This window comes from Ictidomys tridecemlineatus, chromosome 10 (genome assembly GCF_052094955.1).
Source record: "Ictidomys tridecemlineatus isolate mIctTri1 chromosome 10, mIctTri1.hap1, whole genome shotgun sequence".
Lineage (NCBI taxonomy): Eukaryota > Metazoa > Chordata > Mammalia > Rodentia > Sciuridae > Ictidomys > Ictidomys tridecemlineatus.
In genome coordinates this window covers 40,205,475-40,224,621 of record NC_135486.1, presented here as the reverse complement: position 1 = coordinate 40,224,621, position 19,147 = coordinate 40,205,475, and the positions used below count along the sequence as shown (strand labels likewise).

Here is a 19,147-nt window from a genome sequence, read left to right as displayed (position 1 = left end):
GCTGCTTCCAAACAATAATCATTAATGAATGCCCTGAAGGCTTTTACATGAAGACAAGTTAAGGAACTCATGGCCTTGTGTGTGTAGGCCTTAGCAGATTTCACGGTCAAATTTTCCTAAGTGCAAGAAGCCTGTGATATAATTTACAGAGAAAGTATTTCTGTTAGATAAACTTTGTTTAGGGGTGAGTTATAATGCTGTTGGCCTTGAGTTAATTCAGTGTTAATGAATTAACAATATTAAATAAGGATCTTTAAATAGAAACACAAATAAAACAAGATTAGGTATTGATTAGTTGATGAAAATGTAATTGAAGTCACACAGAAACCTAACCCTGTATTTCCCTAAATAGTAATGGCATAGTATACATTAATTCAGTGTTTGTGCAAATTGATGATAGAATCTAACTACTATTAGTGATGAGAATCAATTATATACTGAGGGAAAATTATTCTTCCAAAGTAACACAAGAAGAAAAAAAAAGTTTCCCAAGAAACAACTTCAACAGCCTATGAAACACCACTGATCTTACCTTCTAGTATGCCTTTCTCCTCCTTTCTCCCACTTTATTCTCAATCTCTTTTCATGTTTTCCAAGAATCTAGAATCCTACTATATTTGATACAGATGAGCACTCAAGACACACATACACATTTTAAAAATGAGTTCTATAGTTATGTGGGTGTGTTTCCACAAAATTAGTTGCCAAAAATCTGTGGTACCCTCTTTCCATGGGAACTAAGAGGGTATTTCCTCAACTTGGGCATTCACCTTTTGAGTATCTACATTTTAAAAATACGATAAAATAACTTTTATTTTCCTTCTTAGCTCTCATACAGTAACAACGGTGCACCTGCCCACGGGTCTTAATAAAGCGATCCAGTCATTTCTTTCTTTGTGTTTCTTTAAGACGGACGTCGGGAATTTTGCCCTGTTCGGATATGGCCGGGAAAGCTTCCATCCTCTGCGCATGCTCCTTGAGCACAATTCGCGTGTAAGGCTTTAAGGGCTTCACTGGGCAGGATGGAGACATGGCCGGCGGCGAGACTGCAGTTCCCAGCATGCATTGCAGCCGGGCCGGGAACCGGGACTTCGAGTGATGGGGGCCCCGTGGTGCCTTAAGCCGCCGAGTGGCTCGTAAAGGTTCAGGTGGAGCCCTGGGCCTGGGAATCGGACGACGGCTGAGAAAAGAAGATGGAAGCTTGGCGTTGTATGAGGAGGGGCTACGGCCGCTGTGTGGTGGGGAGAGGCCGGTCAGTAAGGCTGGGTGACCCGAGGGAGGAGGAAGGGGCGGGCGGCCCAGGTTAGCCCGGGGCGGGGCGGGCTTGGGGAGGCGGAGGAGGAAGAGGGTCGGGGAGATGGTGCGGCCGGGACGGTTCCTCTGGAGACCCAAAGGGATAGGTAAACCCGGCGCCAGGCCGGCGGGACGCTTGGCCTCCGGGTCCGGGTGCCGAGCGCGTCGGCCGCCTTCTGGGAAGGCGCGGGCCTTCCGAACCCGGCTTGGCCTCGGCGCCCCGGCCCTCTCCCCGGCTCAGCCTCCAAGCCGGCCTCGGCCTCCCCGGACGCCGCGGCCCGACCCGGGACTGGCAGCCTGGCTGCAGCAGGTCCTGGCGGGCCTGACCTCCAGGGAGGCGGTGCGTAGCACACGCCTGGGGGGTGGCTGGTTATTGGTATGTTAGCATCTTTCAAACTTGGGTCGCTTTCATACCAACCTTTACGGTTATAGCCAAGTTCTCGTTCCAGCCGTGCTGTTGACTGGATGTTTTCTTTCAATTGACGTACTTAAAAGAAAAACAATTTAAAAAGCACTGAAGTAGGCGCTACTTACATTAGCGACGCCCTTACTCGTGCCCGCCGCATCCTGGGATTACTTTTATTCCTAATAAACTAAAATAATAAGTTGCAAATCAGGAGGTTTAATTGTGTACCATGCGTGGGATGCACATCACTATTAATTATCACAAAAGTCATGAGGGTCTGGTGTTAACTCCTGTGGGCCTGGGACTTGATGGCAATTCGGTTCAACAATGTTTCCTGAGTACCGGCTGTATGCCAGGCACTGTGCTAGGCACTTGTGAAGATACCGGCCTAAAAATGAGTAAGAAGATTCTGGCTCTGAAGGAGCTCAATATCTTAAGAGAAAAAGGCGTTAAATAATTAAAAATACAGAGAATACATGTTGTAGTCCAAGTTTTAAGTTTTATTAGAGTAGCTTAGAGAGGTAGGAAATGCAGAGACCAAGTGCCCAAATACCTATGGCTTTCAAGAGTTATCACAAGGCTGGGGTTGTGGCTCAGCAGTAGAGCACTCGCCTCGCGCATGCGAGACCCTGGGTTCGATCCTCAGCACCACATAAAACAAATAAGTGAAATGAAGGTATTGTGTCCAGTTACAACTAAAAAATAAGTATAAAAAATTTTAAAAAAAATTACCACAAAACAGGACAGAGTGCACGTGTGTCAAGTCTTTAAAGATGTATAATTAAGTTGATTGTTAGAGAACAGTTTGCGACCACATAAACAGCATTTATGCTCTTAAAATGAAAAATAACATAAAAGTCAATATTATTGACAGTATTTTGAGAAATGTACTTATAATGAATTCCAGAGGCAAGGATAGAAATCCTCTGAATCCTAACATTTTTTTTTTAACTTACTAGAGTAAGAAGATGGTATTTAGGCTCCAGTGGTTTTTTTGAGAGCTTGAGAGCAACATATCAAAGATAATCTTAGCACTACTTTGGAGATACTTTGGATGATAGGTTAAATTGATGCTGTTGGGCTTGAAGTGCTGTTGAGTGAATTCCTAGTACATGATCTTGACCCTCTTTAATTTCCCCCAAGGAGAAGAATGCTTATAAAAGAAAAAAGAATGTAAAAATAAATTGTCCACCCACTGATGTGCAAGGCAAGTAGTTTTGTAAGGTTGTGATAGGCTTGTTTTCTTAGCTTTACAAGTATTTGGGAAAAATCTACCTTAGTATAAAAACCTGTTCAGAAACATGTTTTTTTTTCTCCAAATCCAAGTTGGAGGAGAGATTTGCTTCAATTGCAGTCTAATATGTGTTCCATCTATGATTAAGTATTATGTTTGCTGTGGATTTTATTTTTCTATGGAGTTTGGTGCCAGAGAGCTACTCTGAATTCTAGTTTGATGGTTGATTACTCTCTTAGTTGGACTGTGGACATTTTGGGAGCGTTTGTGGCGTTTTGGGAGCTGAGGTTGCATTTTCTTGTTAAGTATTTAGAATACCATTCATGGTTGTTTAGGGGGAAAGTATTGAGGTATTGATGCTCATAGCTAAACCATGCGTGCTTTTCCTTTCATCCTTCACAGATATAGAAGTCAGATTTTAAATAGTAGATGTTATCTTCCCTTGAGGAATTAAGTTTAGATTTTGTGTACTATAGCTGAACAAAAAGTGGTGCCTCAAGGAGTGTATTTATTTCTTTTAGATACCCCATGTTTTCCCATCACCCGAAGAGTCTGGGCAGAGACTGGACTACACCGTGGGAGAATCTGCAAAGATGTTGCTGGAACAGACATATTTCTAGTTGTATGAGGTGGCCTGGACATTATTCTCGTGCTCCTTACCCATACTTCAGTAGTAGGCATTTTTCACTAAATTGGAGACCACCTTGTTTATTTGAGTCTAGAACTCAGTTTCAGTACAGTAACTGGAGACCTGACAACCTGAGCCAGACCTCTTTGATTCATCTCTCTAGTTACATCATGAACTCTGAGGGAGATGAGCCTTCATCAAAACGAAGAAAACACCAAGGTAAAGGTGACATTTATCTTGGTGAAGGAATAGATATAAATTATTATAGACTAAGTTGACACTTTCATTTGTAATATTTAAAACTCCTATAGATTTTAGAGATGTTTGGTGTTTATTTTTAGTCAGTAATTTTCTATTAGGAAAAAAATAAATCTTTTTACAATGAAGTTTTTTTTTTCTTTTCAATTACTTGTGTATTTCTGGCTGAAAAAAAAATAGAAGAAATTTCAGACAAAATACAGTTGGAAAAGAGTAGAGAAATAGATTAAAACACTAAGTTTAATTTAAGAATAATTTTCACATCCAGTGTTTTTGCAACAGAAGGCCTTTCAGGAATTAGAAATTGGTGGGTGTATTCTTGGAAGTCACAGATATTAAAAACAAAAATTTAGTTTTCATTTTTAACACTAGCTTTTAAATATAAAAAGATTATATTTAAGAAGAAATAATTGAAAGTGAAGTTGGCCTGGTGGTATATACTGTAATATCTGCTACTCTGGAAACTGAGGCAAGTGGATCACAACTTTGAGACCAGCCTGGTCGATTTAGCAAGACCCTATCTCCAGTTGAAAAATCAAAAGGTCTGGGGATGTAGCTCAGTAGTAGAACTTCCCTGGGTTCAGTCCCTAGTATGGGGGGAAGGGGGGAAGGAAACAATTGTAAGTGAAAGACAGTTTCTTACAGAATGAGGTTTTAGTTTATTAAATCTGTACTTCTCAAACAGATCTATAAAATTGAGTCAGTCAGAAATATCTTTTAGAAAGGGATTTTATCTTATGCAACTCTGAGGAAACATTTTTTTCAAATACGTTGATTAGGTCTATTTTTCTCATATATTTTTTTTCTTCTGAACAATTCACTAGGCTCCCTCTTTGTCACCAGCCCTACACATACCCTAACCCTACTCCAGCCTCCTGAAAATATAAAGGAAGTGTCAAGTAGAATTTGGAATTGTCTTTCTTATTGAACCATAGTTTTCAGTGAAGATAATTCCTTTGAAGATATTTGAACATGGCCTGTGTGGGTGTTAACATGGAAGGAGATGACATACAAGTTTTTCAGAGGAAGACATTGAGTGAGTCTTGCCCAGAAATCGGGGTTAGAAGAATTGATTAGTTAGTACTCTTTGAGTTCTCTCTGCCCTTATTACACAAAAGCAGAATACAGGCTTAAGCTGGATTCTAGGTCCAGCTAATATCCAAGCAAATGTATAATTTGTTATCATAGAGTTGCAAAGAACCTACTTGTGGGGGGGCGAGAAAGAGATATTTATTTGAATGAATGAAGGCATATTTAAAGGCATTAGAATCAGGTTCCTAAGAATGGATCATTATCTAAGTCCAGGTCTGTATGATGACCTTGAATTGCTTTTCATTTATTTATTTGTTGTTTATCAGGTTAGCATACACTTCTCTGCTGTTTATCCTCTTATAAATTTGGTGAGCTCTCAGAGCAGTGGCATAGTGACATCTGACATTAGCATGGACTTAGATACCACTCCCTGCCCTCATTTCTACTCTACCACTGATTGTGTGAACGTGGAGAGATTACTGAAACTCCTTGCTCCTTAGATTCCTAGTGTAAGGTAATGCTTACCTTGCAAGTCTGTTGTGGAAGAAATGAGGCATGTCAAAGTGCCTACCACACTGTTGGCTACATTGTAGGTACTCAGAAAACTGTGGTGGTGTTTTCCCTTTAATGGATGGGGAATTACATTTACATACTGATAATCTTTGATTGCAACCTGACTCTCTATATGTCCATTCTTCCTAGGTATTGTGAATAAGGAAAAGGCTCTTCGTTAAGCCATATTTGTGACTTCCGATATTTCACTAATACTTTTCAATCAAGAGAACAGCATTGCTAACTTGCCTATCACTTTAAAGTGGTATTTGAAGGATTTGTGTGATACAATTATGATATTTTAATTAGGCAGCTCAAAAACCTGATCAGGCCTATTGCTTACTTTCTTTGATTCATCTTCTCTGCTGTGATCATCTTGTTCCTCCTGACATGGAAGGTATATAAGCTTTTGCAGTGTGAATTTATGTTGTGAAGTATATGAAGGTCGAAGACTATCCACTCTGTCAGTGGTTTTCAAATTGTCTTCCATGGAACCCCAGCACTTGAAACACATTTATGTATTTTTATTAAAATCAAATAAAATGTGTGTTTACTCTATCATCACATTCCCAGTCCCATTATGCCAGAGATTGGTGTTCTATGACAAAAAATAATGACAGAAGGTTCTACAAAGTTTGAAAGCCACTGTATTAATCAGATAATTGGATGGTCCTGGTTATTTAAAAGTAAAATCGAAAAAAAAAGTTGATTTACAAACTGATTACCAGGACTATAAAAATCTTAAAGCATTTATATGCCATTATGTGCATATATTTTATAAGGAACTGCAAACACATTTTTTAGACCCTCATCTTTCATATTTTCATATGGCAGTGACCAAGATAGTGCTTTATTTATGACGGTAGCTTACATTTTGTTTGCATGATTAGACCCTTTCCATCTCATATACATTTGTATACATTTGAAGACTGATTGGTGGCTAAAACCATCATAGACTAACCCCAGTTTATGAATAGTGTTCTGTAAATCTCTAAGTAGCTCTGTGGAGGTAGTATAATTAGCCCTAGTACTGAGCCCTTTGGGGTAGGTTTCTGCATGTTTGGTGAAGGATAGAGAAAGGAATAATTTTCTTCCCTTTTCTGTGCATAGGACAAGCTCCATGTAAAATTATGGAATACTTGAGAACTTTCATTTAGTTTGGTTTTGTTTCTTTCCTCTTTTTTTTTTTTTCCTTTACCCTTCTCCTAATATGTTCATGAAATCATAAGTCTCCAATTCCTTTGTTCCCTCCAGACTGCACTAGTCATACTAGTTATCTTCTTGTGTCCTCCGGTCAACATTTCTATCCCCTCAGTGCATCAGATACTTAGATATTGAGGAAAGCAGTCTGATTAAAGTAATTTACCAGAAGGTATTATTATTTTATATTAATTTACCAGAAGGTATTTATTGGTATATTTGTGTTTTGAGGTAAATAGATAATTATTGTAGATTTGGAAAATTCTGTCACAATCCTACTACTCAAAGATAACTATTTACAAAAATACTAGTGTATTTCCTTTTAATTTTATTTTCACTTCATGTATAAATTTATAGGATATTTTAACCTCAGTTTAATTTTTAATTGGTAGGATTTTAGGCATTATAATCCAGCAAAGTGAAAACTTTCATGTAGAGTAGAAGAAGATATTCCAGGGCTGTTTTTTCATATAATCTAATCATGCTTGGAAGTCCATCTCCTACTGTATTTTTTTTCCCATTATTTATTTCTTCTTCCTTTTGAGCTCATAGTTAGATCTCTAAAAGTTCCAAATTTTTCTTCATAGCTTCCATGGCAGTAAGAGTATCCCGTTTAATGGTGTGGTGAGGGACACTACATAAATGGTGGTCATTTTTAAGTCAAGGACTATCTATAATGCAGAATCTCATACTTTTTTATTCTCTCATTGCTTTTTCAGAGTATGTTATGTCTTTGCGGAATGAAAACTATAACACATTCCTGGTTTTTGCATGCTATGTTTGTCAACCAGCCATTATCTACTAGCCTTCCATAAATCACATTTAGCTTTTGCTTTGGTATTTTGTTCATTTTGTTTTCATTGTTCCCCTACAATGTTTTAGATACTAAGTACTACTTCCATGTATTGTCATTATGTAACCTTCATTCATGTATATACCAGAATTCTGAACTAAAGAGTTATTCTGGAACTTAATCATTTGTTGATTTTATTTTACTAATAGGGAATAAAATATAATGTGAAATCATCTCATTGAAAAGCCAACTGTGACATACAAAAACACCATTATAGTTGTCTGTGGCAAACTATTCTAAACCATAGAGAAGTAAGAAACCACAACCCCTGTATAGTATTAACTTTATTAGCACGTACTCTTAGCCTTCAGAATGTCTTGTAGATCCTTTTAAATTTGTATATGTGTTAGTATAGCATTTTGCTGCCTTTGCAATCAATTTTATAACAGCTGCTAGTTATTTAGTGCTATATGGCCATTAGGGAAAAAACATTTGACTCATTATGGGAATTTTTAAATAGCATTTTAAATGAAGTTTTTACTAATTCTTATTTTGTCCAATGTATTTTAACAGGCATGATCAAAAGGAATTGGGAATATATATGTAACCATAAAAAAGAAAAAACGAAGATCCTAGGAGATGAAAATGTTGACCCCCAATGTGAAGACAGTGAGAACAAGTTTGACTTTTCAGTGATGTCCTATAATATACTTTCACAAGATTTATTGGAAGATAATTCACACCTTTATAGACACTGCCGACGGCCAGTATTACACTGGAGTTTTAGGTTTCCCAATATTCTGAAAGAAATTAAACACTTTGATGCAGATGTAAGTGTAAAATATTACCAAAATTCTTCACACAAGGAAGAGTTGAGTTAAATGTTTCATTTGTGCATTTGTGAATGAAGTGATTTTTATCCTTTTTTGTGTTGGGGGATAAAAAGGAGAGATGTTTAAGAACATCTTAAATATGGTGGAACAGTTCTCAACATGTTATCATGACTTCCAGAGAATCATTTGTTTGTATAAATAATTATCTAACTTTTCAAAAATTATCAGAAAAGTTGTAAGTATGGTCAGTTTTGAAACAAGAGCTGGCATATTAAGAAAATATTTTCTTCGGTTCAAAATTTCAATAGTTCATGCAAAAATTTCATCTAAATGATAGTATTAAAAAAAATCAACTTCTCTTAGAAAGGATTCCAAAGATTAGCACAAAAGAACATGGGAATTCAGGATAAAGAGCCTGACATGTAAATTTAAAACATTTCTTTTGGGAAATATCAATCTTGGATAAAAAGAAAGCTCCAAGATTAAAGACCAGAGTTTTGAGATTGGTCAAATTGGGAAACATTAATTTGTTAAATCTAAAAATAACAGGAAAAAAGGATTTTAAGTAATTTTTTTCAATTCTCACCAGGTTTAGAATTTATGAAACCTCCTTTTAAAGGTGAAAGCACCAGAAAATTCATATTTGCATTTCTGTGTTTTAATTCAAGCTATTTTTTTTCTTCCAAGGTACTTTGTTTGCAAGAAGTTCAAGAAGATCATTATGGAACAGAAATCAGGCCAAGTTTGGAATCACTGGGTACAATGTAACTTTTACTTTAGCCAAATTTACTTTTACTTTGGAGATTTGTGTATTATTAAGCATAACTTGCTAAGAAAGATGTAAGATGTAAGCTAAAAATTTTAATTTTGAAAATGTAAATACCTATTTCAGAAGGTCAAAAAAACATTTGAGGTATTTCAATGGGAACCTTTTTAATGTTGATATGTACTTTTAATTCAAAGGGATAGGTATATCAGAATATGTTTAATAGTTCCTATTCCCAGCAGTTGCTGTGCTTACCACCAGAACACTAAGATTCTGATCTCCATGAGATCAGGGATGATTCTGCCTAGTTCATGACAATAGCAGAGCCTCTAGTACTTCATAGATAAAAGCTAAAAACCTGTTTAATGAATAACCACTTCTAGAAACAGGTCATCTTTGGTCATATAGATTGAGAAATGTACCTGCTTTATATTTATTTAATCAGCAAATAATTTTGAGTGCTTACTGTATACTATGCACTGTTCTAGACAGTGGAGTTGGGTAAAACAGGTAAAATGTCTCCTCCCTTGGGTGGCACACACTTAGAATTATAATATATATCAGGAGATACTTATCTAGAGAAAAGTAGGAAAGTAGAATGAGATTTCAATTTTAATCAAAATGATCAAAGTGACATTTTAACAAAGACTTGAAAAAGAGGAACAAGCCATGCCTAGAGCATTCCAGGCAGCAGGAAGACAGGTAATTGGAGATAGGAACAGAGCAAGGGGGAAAGAGCTATGGGCCAAAAGATTAGAGTTGAGGTGAAGAGAGAGGAGATGATTATAGAGCCTTACTGTCATTGTCATGACTTGGAACTGAGAGAGTGATGATGCACATTAGCATAGTAAGGACTTAACTCAGCCAGTAAAGAGATCTGTTAAACCCAGTGCTAATCATTTTGGACTCCAGCACTTACTTACATCCCATATTACTAATGTTCTGCAGAATACATTTTGTTAAACATTGTTGAGAAATATTATAAGAACTATGTTTTGACATATATAAACAATTCCTTGTTTTACATTTCTTTCTTTCTTATAGGTTATCACTGTGAATATAAGATGCGGACAGGAAGGAAACCTGATGGCTGTGCCATTTGCTTCAAGCATTCCAAATTTTCGCTCTTATCAGTGAATCCAGTAGAATTCTTCCGCCCTGATATTCCTCTCTTGGACAGAGACAATATTGGATTAGTTTTACTCTTGCAGCCCAAAATTCCATGTGCTACCTCTCCTGCAATCTGTGTAGCTAATACACATCTATTGTATAATCCAAGGAGAGGCGATATTAAGCTGACTCAATTGGCAATGCTGCTGGCAGAGATTTCCAGTGTTGCACATCAGAAAGATGGCAGCTTCTGTCCTATTGTTATGTGTGGTGACTTTAATTCTGTTCCTGGTTCTCCACTCTATAGTTTCATAAAGGAAGGAAAATTGAATTATGAAGGACTTGCCATAGGAAAGGTAAGTGCTCACTTTTCCATTGTTAAGAGGTGGGTAGTTGCTCCATTCATTGTAATGTGAGGATAGTCATCTTGTGGCTGTTAGAAAACCTTGGATGATCCAGTATCTCACTTTACCAAGCCATGATGATTTTCCACAACTCCTAATCAGTCTTTATTCACTTGGTTAATTTTATCTTTTCTGTGCATCTGTGGCAACATTCTGCTTGGAGGAATTAGCAAGCAAGCAAGCAAGAAAGAAAGAAAAATAGGGGGAAAAAAACTGCCAGACATGAATACCTCACAAATAAAGAACTGTTCAAAAGGTGGCAGGATAGAATTTTGAATGCTGGATACAGGCAACACTCTTAGCAAAACTAGTCTTCATTATATTTTCCTCTACATAATGAGTAATATTTTAATGCTTTAGTTTATAATAATTTATCTGGTGCTATTATTTTTATTGTGCTTTCCTCTGCTTTAATCATGTGATCTTCAGTATATTTAACCAAAGTAAACTATACTCCTGGAGTTTTGAGTAATCATAAATTTAAAGAGTTGATCCTCTTAGTATTTGATATAATAGGAATTATATTGCAGGTAGCAAAAAGGGAGAGGCAGTATTAGTCAAAGCGTTAAATGGTTTGGATGTTTAAATTAGAGAAAAATGTGTATATAGGAAAAGACTTGTTTTCATATAAATAAGTACTTTCTGAACTGTATTTGAACATGATTTTTATAAGCACAGATAATTACTTAACATAATGAATAATGGGTAATGTTTACTATTTTTGTTTAGGTATCTGGCCAGGAACAGTCTTCACGGGGACAAAGAATTTTATCTATTCCAATTTGGCCCCCAAACCTAGGTATCTCACAGAACTGTGTGTATGAGGTACAGCAGGTACCAAAAGTAGAAAAGACAGGTAAGCGTTTGCAGTTCATTTTGGCAGTCTGCTGGGCAATAGTATTCCTTTTGAAGCTGTAAGATGAAAAATTTAAAGGAATAGCATCTCAGGGATGAATATTCATATATATGATAAGTATTTATCTATTTGCTCATTCCTTTTTTCAAAGAGCTTTAAATTTACTTTGTAAAGTTGAACTTCCAAAATTACATATGCATGATTACTTGCATGTTGCCTTTGAAATGTTTGCATTTTGTTTTATTTAAAAAAAAAAGTTGTAGGGCTGGGGATGTGGCTCAAGCGGTAGCGCACTTGCCTGGCATGTACGGGGTGCTGGGTTCAATATTCAGCACCACATAAAAATAAAAAAATAAAGATGTTGTGTCCACCGAAAACTAAAAAATAAATATTAAAAAATCTCTCTCTCTCTTTAAAAAAAAAAAAAAGTTGGTTAAAAAAAAAGTTGTTTTTTTTTTTTTAGTTGGACACAGTACCTTTATTTTTATTTATTTATTTGTATGCGGTGCTGAGGATTGAACCCAGAGCCTCACACATCCTAGGCAAGTTCTGTACCACTGAGATACAACCCCAACCCTGCATTTTATTTTTCCTAATTCTGGAGACTATCAAAACAGACTCCAGGATAAAACACATAAGGTGGCAGGTGGCAGAGTAGAATTTAAACTAGATGTGTTTTTTTAAATATCATTCTGTAGTAAGAGGACTAAGACAAACTAGAACAAAAGAATGTGTAAGTAAGCTTAATACATTTTTCTGTTCTTACAGATAAAGATCCTACACAAACACAGCTGGAGAAAACAGAGGTCCTCGAAACAGCTGAAAAGTGAGTGCTGGAAAGCAATTGGACACTTCCTGACTTCAGTTGAATAAAAAAATATTTCTCAAAAAAACACTTGGATAAAAAAGGAAGATAGTGTTGATGCTGCTTTTTTAGTGGTGTGATTTTGCACATGATATTTAACATTTCTGAGGTTCAGTTTCCTGATATATAATTTGGGTTGTTGTGAGAATTCACAGAGATAAAATATATAAAGCTTAATGTTTAATGCTTAGTTGGTGTTATGAAAGGACCTAGACCAGCTCAAGTACCCTGAAATTTAAACAAAGGTCAAGGTTGCAGAAAAATATTTTTCAGTTTTCAGGAGGATCCTTAGTATTCTTTGACTTACTAGATCTCAAAACAGTCTACAGGAGAATTGATCAAAAAAAAAAAAAAGAGTATGCCAGTAGAAAAGAGAAATTTTATAATATCTTGAACTATAGGAAAAGAACATCAGCGGATGAAGATGTGTGGATTCCTTATTAAAGAAACATTAATGTTTCGGTCTGTGGTTGAGAAATGGATTTATGTTAGCATAACAAGACAGGGATCTATGTCTTATCTCTTTGGGAAATTTTTGAAATATTTTGATTATTTTATGTTGTGAATAAGTTTTTGTTTTAACATTTAAACTTAGGAACCTAATTAGGAGCATCTCTCCTACATTTTATTTGTTTTCTTTTTTTAAAATATTTTTTTAATTGTAGGTGGACACATTGCCTTTGTTTTTATTTATTTATTTTTATGTGGTGCTGAGGATCAAACCTAGTACCTCACACATGCTAGACGAGTGCACTACCACTGAACCACAATCCTAGCCCCCTTATCTACTTTCTTAATTTTATTTTGTATACCTTGTTTTGAGAACATATTCTCACATCATAAAAACTCAGTAAGAAAGGAAGCAGTTTTTTGGTTTTCAAAAAGGAATATTTAGCCACCTGTTGTGGTGCATACCTGCAAGCCCAGCAACAGGCCGGAGGATCACAAGTTCCAGGGCAGCCTAAGCAACTTAATAAGACCCACAGCCTGGGCAACTAGTGACAGTGATTCTGTCTCAAAGTTTTTTAAAAAAAAGTGGGTGGTGGGGGAGTGGGGAGGGTGGCTGCTGGGGATATAGCTCAGTGGTAGAGCTTTTCTAGCATGTGTGAAACCCTAGATTCAATCCCCAGTATCAAAGGAAAAAAAAAAATAAAGAAGATTAACCTAAAAAGTAATAATTTTAAGTAATTCTTAAATTGTTTTAAAATAAGATGGGATATGAGAAAAGATAGGTTGACTATCTGCACATGAATGCAGTGCATTTATATGTACAGCTTTTATCTGTAAACTGAAAAATTTATGGTAAGATGAAAATTTGCAGAAAACCTATTTACATTTAATAATTCTGTAAATATATGTTCCTGAACATAAGAAGTTCCTAAAAGTTGGAAGTTAAGAGCAATTCCAAGGAATTATCTTTATTTATTGGCATACTAACTCGTCAAAAACAAAACCACATTAAAACCTCATTTTTATCTGTAGCCTCAGCACCTAAGATAGTGCCTAGAATTATTAGATGTTTGACAAATGTTTGTTGAATGAATTTTCAAAATGTTCTGAAGATTTTATTTTTCTTTATGGCATAAATGATCTTTAAAATTTATGATGTATTACTAGAAAATGATCTTTAAACCCTTTGCCCATAACATCACATGTATTTATAGTAAATGTAAGCCATTGTAGAAGCTGACTTCAGATGCAGCCTGAAGTTATCTCATACATCAGAGCAAGAATAACAGAAAAATGTGGTCCCTCTGATGTCAGAAGTCTTTTTCTTTCTTAAAAATAATTTAAGTTGTCTTAGAATACATGTTAATTATCAAGTAAAGGCTTTTGAACATAGTTTCATTAGTATGTTGGTTATTGATATATTGGATTTTGAATATCACTGCATAAGTGAATGCTAAATTATGATATGGTCTGTGTATATAAAACTTGTCCTAATGTCTGGTCTTAATGTAGAAATTGAATGAAAAAGTACTTTAAATAGGAGTCTTGAAAAACTTGATGGATGCTGAATGCTTTTTCTTTTCAATTTAGATTATCTTCAAACCTACAGCACCATTTTAGCTTGTCATCCGTTTATTCACATTTCTTTCCTGACACTGGAATTCCAGAAGTTACCACCTGTCATTCTCGAAGTGCCATAACTGTGGATTATATTTTCTACTCTGCAGAAAAAGAAGATGTTGCTAGGCACCCAGGTAAAAACTGTATGTATTCCTAACTCTGCTAGAGAGCCCAGTAGCTAAAACTCCAAGGCTGAAGTTAAGAAAGTTAGCTAAACCTCTAGATAAAGTTCCAGATTTAGAAGTTAAAATACTCTGAAAGAAACAGTTGATGGTGTCAATCAGTTACTTGCCTGCATATGATGGAAAGCAGGAAAGTACTCCAAAGAAATTATTTAAAAATTATATCCGTAGTTGATAGTAACTGAATAGATTGTCAATGGTCATCATACAGTTTTGTGGTTAAGATTTACTAAGGCATGCTGCCTTTGTTGTAGGACCACACTTATCCTGCCAACAACAGTTTTGTATATTGACTTTGGAATATTGGATCTTTCTGAGGAAGAAAGCGTGACTATGTGTTTCTAAAAAGCAAAAGTGATAACATCTTTCCTTGTATGACTCAGTGAAAATCAGGTTGTATACATTAATCAAAGGATTTTAAATGGAGAATTTAAAATAATCAGAATATAAAGTAGAACTTTGGGCAGTTTTAAATATGGGCAGCTTTTTTTTTTCCCGTCTCTCTGTCTCTGTCTCTCTCTCTCTCTCTCTCTGTCTGTCATCCCTAGCACTTTGTATTTTATGAGATGGAGTCTTACAAGTTGGCAGTTGGCCAGGTTGACCTCAAACTTGTGATCCTTCTGTCTCAGCCTCCGTAGTTGCTGGGATTACAGGTGTGGGCCACCATTCCCAGCTCTCTTCCTTTTTGTGTGTGTGTGTGTGTGTGTGTGCTTTTTATATTTTCCCTTTTGTTCCTGTTTTATTTTACCTCCCCTTCCTTCTGGGGATTACTTTATTAGTAACACTCTTCCTACTAAAATCAATTTTATGAAATAGCTTGCTATAATAGGGTTCTGGAAGATGTCATGCCTACAAAAGTTCACTAGGTGGCGGGAGAGTATCATGGATCAGCCTCTCAAATCTCTTCATAGTTGAGAGCGTGTCATGTTTTACTTCTGTGGGGGCAGCCTCTCTGGGAGTAAATTATACTTATTCTCCAGTTACCTGATAAGCTTCCTACATAAGTGTGGTTGGATCTGTTTGGTTTTATTGCAGTTACAAAATGGTTGATGGATGATTTATTGGGTAGTTATCCATTTGAAATTACTCTTAACATTTTTTTATGTATTACATTAATATTTTCCTCTAAAGATTATTTGCAAAACTTAAAATAGAAAAATGTATTTGAAGTACAAATAATATCAGAAACTGCTGTGAGTTTGAGAATTATTGTTATAACTCAATAAAACAATTAATCCTTCTAAAAACTTTCATATTAGTGTTCTGTAGGAGTCTCAAGTTCTTTGTCACTGTTTAGAAAAAAAGCCTTGTGTAATTAATTTACAATAACTCATTGACAGTTTCACTAAACATGTATCTGCTTCTTTAATGTAGGAGCTGAAGTTGCTCTGGGTGGTGGCTTGAAACTTCTAGCTAGACTGTCACTTCTTACAGAACAAGACTTATGGACTGTTAATGGACTTCCAAATGAAAATAACTCTTCAGATCATCTGCCTTTATTGGCTAAATTCAGACTTGAGCTCTGACTCTTCTTTGATTATATACATAATTTTATTTCTGGTTATATTCTTTTTCAAAGACTATAAAGTTATTCTTCGGCTTTTGCATGTTTATTTTTGTGCTGTGGAGTTTCTGAAGAGATCAAGTGCTTGAAACAGATATCGGAAGAAACAAGTTTACAACAATTTCCTTTTTTAATGATGAAAAATATTTTCCTGACAATTGAGATGTAAATACTCTTTATTATAAAAGATGTGTAAATTTTTATTCTAAATCTTAGTAAAGTTGACAATGTTTTTAAAATATAGTGCATCTTCTTGAGTCTGTTTAGTGAAGAATTTCATTTCATGTTTTTGGAAAGCTTTAAGTGGATCCAGAATATCTGAGTTCTTGCAAACCACAATTTGTTTCTGTCCTATAGGCGTGATTTCTTTGGGAAAACTCTATGTGTTTTGAGTCCCAATTGGTTGTCTCAGAAATCATCAGATCATTCACAGGTATCCAGCCTACCATTTTAGTTTTTGAAGGTAATAATGCTTTAAAATTGTACAGAATGCTTAATCCTTCTTATTATTGTCCTGAGCCGTGTGATATGCCTGTAGTTTGGAGAAAAGGTTTGGGAAATGGAGGTCACCATAAGAGGATGAGGTCTTATAAGTCTACTCTTTTCACCCCATAACAGATATAGGTGGACCTAAAAGTAGTAGACTTGAGTTATGCCTTTGTTTACCTAGGATTTTCTTTGTGTTTTTCTGTTTTCTGTAAGAAAAGATCTGTGGGGCCAGGTGCTGTGGCACATGCCTGTGACTCAGAGGCTGAGGTAAGAGAATTGCAAGTTTGAGGCCTCAGCAATTTAGCAAGGCCCTATGTAACTTAAGAGAGAACTTGCCTCAAAATAAAAATTTAAAAGGGGGGTCTGGGGATACAGGTAGGTGGTATAGCACCCCTGGCTTCAGTCCTCAGTACCTTCCATGATCCCCACAAAAAAAGAAAAGATCCCTGATTTAGGGAAGAGATTCTGTTTTACTGAACTGATTTTGTAGAACTATATTTTATTAGGAAAATCATCAGAACAAAGTAGCAGCTATCAGGGTTCTAAGAAAGTTGTAAAACTCTGAGGGGAGATACCAACTTGGATACCTAATTCTCTAGAAGAGCTCTTTAAAAAGCCATCAGTTTCAGTGTTGTTTTTTTGTTTTTTTTTTTTTTTGGTACCAGGGATTAAACCCAGGGGTGCTTAACCACTGCGCCACATCCCCAGCCCTTTTTAATATTTTATTAAGACAAGGTTTTGCTGAGTTGCTTAAAGTCTTACTAAGTTGCTGAGGCTGACTTTGAACTCAAGATCCTCCTGCCTCAACCTCCCAAGCCTGCTGGGATTATAGGCGTGTACTACTGAGCCCACCTTTATTTTGTTTTATAGTGGTGCACCAGTGTAAGGTAGTGCTTATTTTTGAGTGGATTATAAGAGGTTTTTATGAGGTCTGATAAAATCCTGTAGGTGGTTCTACGTGTTTGAACCAAAAACAAATTTTTTTAAACAATTTTTTTTTTGTAGTTGTATATGGACAACTTTGTTTTATTTATTTATTTTTATGTGGTGCTGAGGATCGAATCCAGGGCCTCACACGTGCTAGGCAAGCACTGTACCACTTAGCTACAGCCCCAGCCCCTTGAATCAAAAAATTTTAAAATATAAAAAGTTAAAATTTTATTTTATAAACAGTAGGATCAATGGATTATAAACATTTTTACTAAGCAGTCACTTTGCACTAAATTATAAACATTTTTACAGTGAATTTTATTCCTAGAATGTCTTGTCTTCAATTGGAAAACATACTAGTCTTGGACTTAAAATTTTTGTACTATACCATTTGCTATAATTATTTTTTAAAAATAAACCAGATGAAAGCCTCCAAGAAGAAGTGCAGGTGATAAAGATTTATCTATTAAAATCTGTAGTAAGTGAATACTTTGAAATGTTTAATTGCTTACTTTTTTTTTTTATAGTTGTAGATGGATAGCATGCCTTTATTTTGCTTGTTTATTTTTATGTGGTGCTGAGAATTGAACCCAGTGCTTCACATGTGCTATGCAAGTACTGTGCCACTAAGCTACATCCCAAGCCCTTCTTTTTTAAGTTTTTATTTAGTGTCAACTATAGTTCAAAGATTTTCCTCATTTTTTAGTAGAATAATATAGGTCCTGATTAACAGATATAGTCATCATCAAATTATAATGATAATAGAATTATCATTGTAAAATTATAATGATAATAGAATCTCTTTACAGTATTGGGGAAATAAAAATGAAAATTCATTGATTAGTGCTTCATATTGAATGAATTTATTTTAAAATCACTTTATTATATGTAGGTCATTTTAGCAATCTGATATCCCTGAAAACCTCTGAAAATTTTATATCCTAATAAATACATTGTGAATTTTGGCCCATTTCATGTGCTTCACTTTGAGAAGAGTTAATCCATAAAATTGCTTTCTATTTTAACTTATCAAATGAAGTGTTATTTTGTGGACCAGAAGCCAACAGGTCACTATAACTTTCTCACAAGCTTTTAAAGCTCCACTGAAAAGTAATTATCCACTTGTCTTTCCTTTTTTTAACCACTAGAGTTGGTAATGCTTCTGGATCCTCATTTTTACCTGCCAAAAACAATCGTTAATTGCAGAAACCAAATCTCACAGTCTAAAGTGTTATATTCTATTCAAGCAAAGGGAGATTGTGAAATAATTAAATTTTTATTTTACTCTGTGTTTTTAATATCAAGATAATATGCATGTTAGAAATCTTGTCTTTCTCTTTTTTTTAAATTTAACAACTGTCTGCTTTAAACACTTTGCTTTTTTAAAAAAAATAAATAATAATCAAAGTTATTTGGGAGCCAGAGAGTTCAAGGGCTTGGGGGAATGAAGGAATCAAGTCATTTGCACTTTGTACCTGTAAATTATGTAATAAATTATTAGAATTGTACATCTGGTGCCTGAACTTTTTGTGGTAGATGTACTAAGCTGCACAAGTTGGCTTTTGGCCTCTTCAAAAGTATTTCAGTACTCTGTTCAGCCTTTATTACTACTTGGGGTAGTGCTACAAGCTAAGATGCCAAAATAGAGGACCAAGGAATAAAATTATACCATCTGATATTTT

General features: G+C 35.5%; 1 protein-coding gene across 11 annotated transcripts; it reads left to right on the top strand.

Moving 5' to 3' along the window:
- Positions 1 to 986: 986 nt before the first annotated feature.
- Positions 987 to 18,973, top strand: Angel2 (angel homolog 2). Of its 11 annotated transcripts, none has more exons than XR_002484426.3 (10): positions 987 to 1,252; positions 3,455 to 3,780; positions 7,970 to 8,226; positions 8,917 to 8,986; positions 10,040 to 10,461; positions 11,239 to 11,365; positions 12,134 to 12,191; positions 14,271 to 14,434; positions 14,737 to 14,875; positions 15,857 to 15,950. XR_002484426.3 is itself a non-coding variant. In XM_078022790.1 (10 exons), exons 3-10 carry the CDS (start codon positions 3,462 to 3,464, stop codon positions 16,006 to 16,008), a joined length of 1,569 nt encoding a protein of 522 aa, XP_077878916.1. In that variant the 5' UTR covers positions 1,339 to 1,400; positions 2,843 to 2,906; positions 3,455 to 3,461; the 3' UTR covers positions 16,009 to 18,973. The 11 variants fall into 11 exon arrangements, 10 of the variants coding, with proteins under 10 accessions (XP_021584844.2, XP_005329472.1, XP_021584848.1 ...); XM_078022790.1 differs by lacking the exons at positions 987 to 1,252; positions 14,737 to 14,875 and adding exons at positions 1,339 to 1,400; positions 2,843 to 2,906 and having other exon boundaries at positions 15,857 to 18,973; XM_078022789.1 differs by lacking the exons at positions 987 to 1,252; positions 14,737 to 14,875 and adding exons at positions 1,643 to 2,097; positions 2,843 to 2,906 and having other exon boundaries at positions 15,857 to 18,973.
- The last annotated feature ends 174 nt before the right edge of the window (positions 18,974 to 19,147 follow it).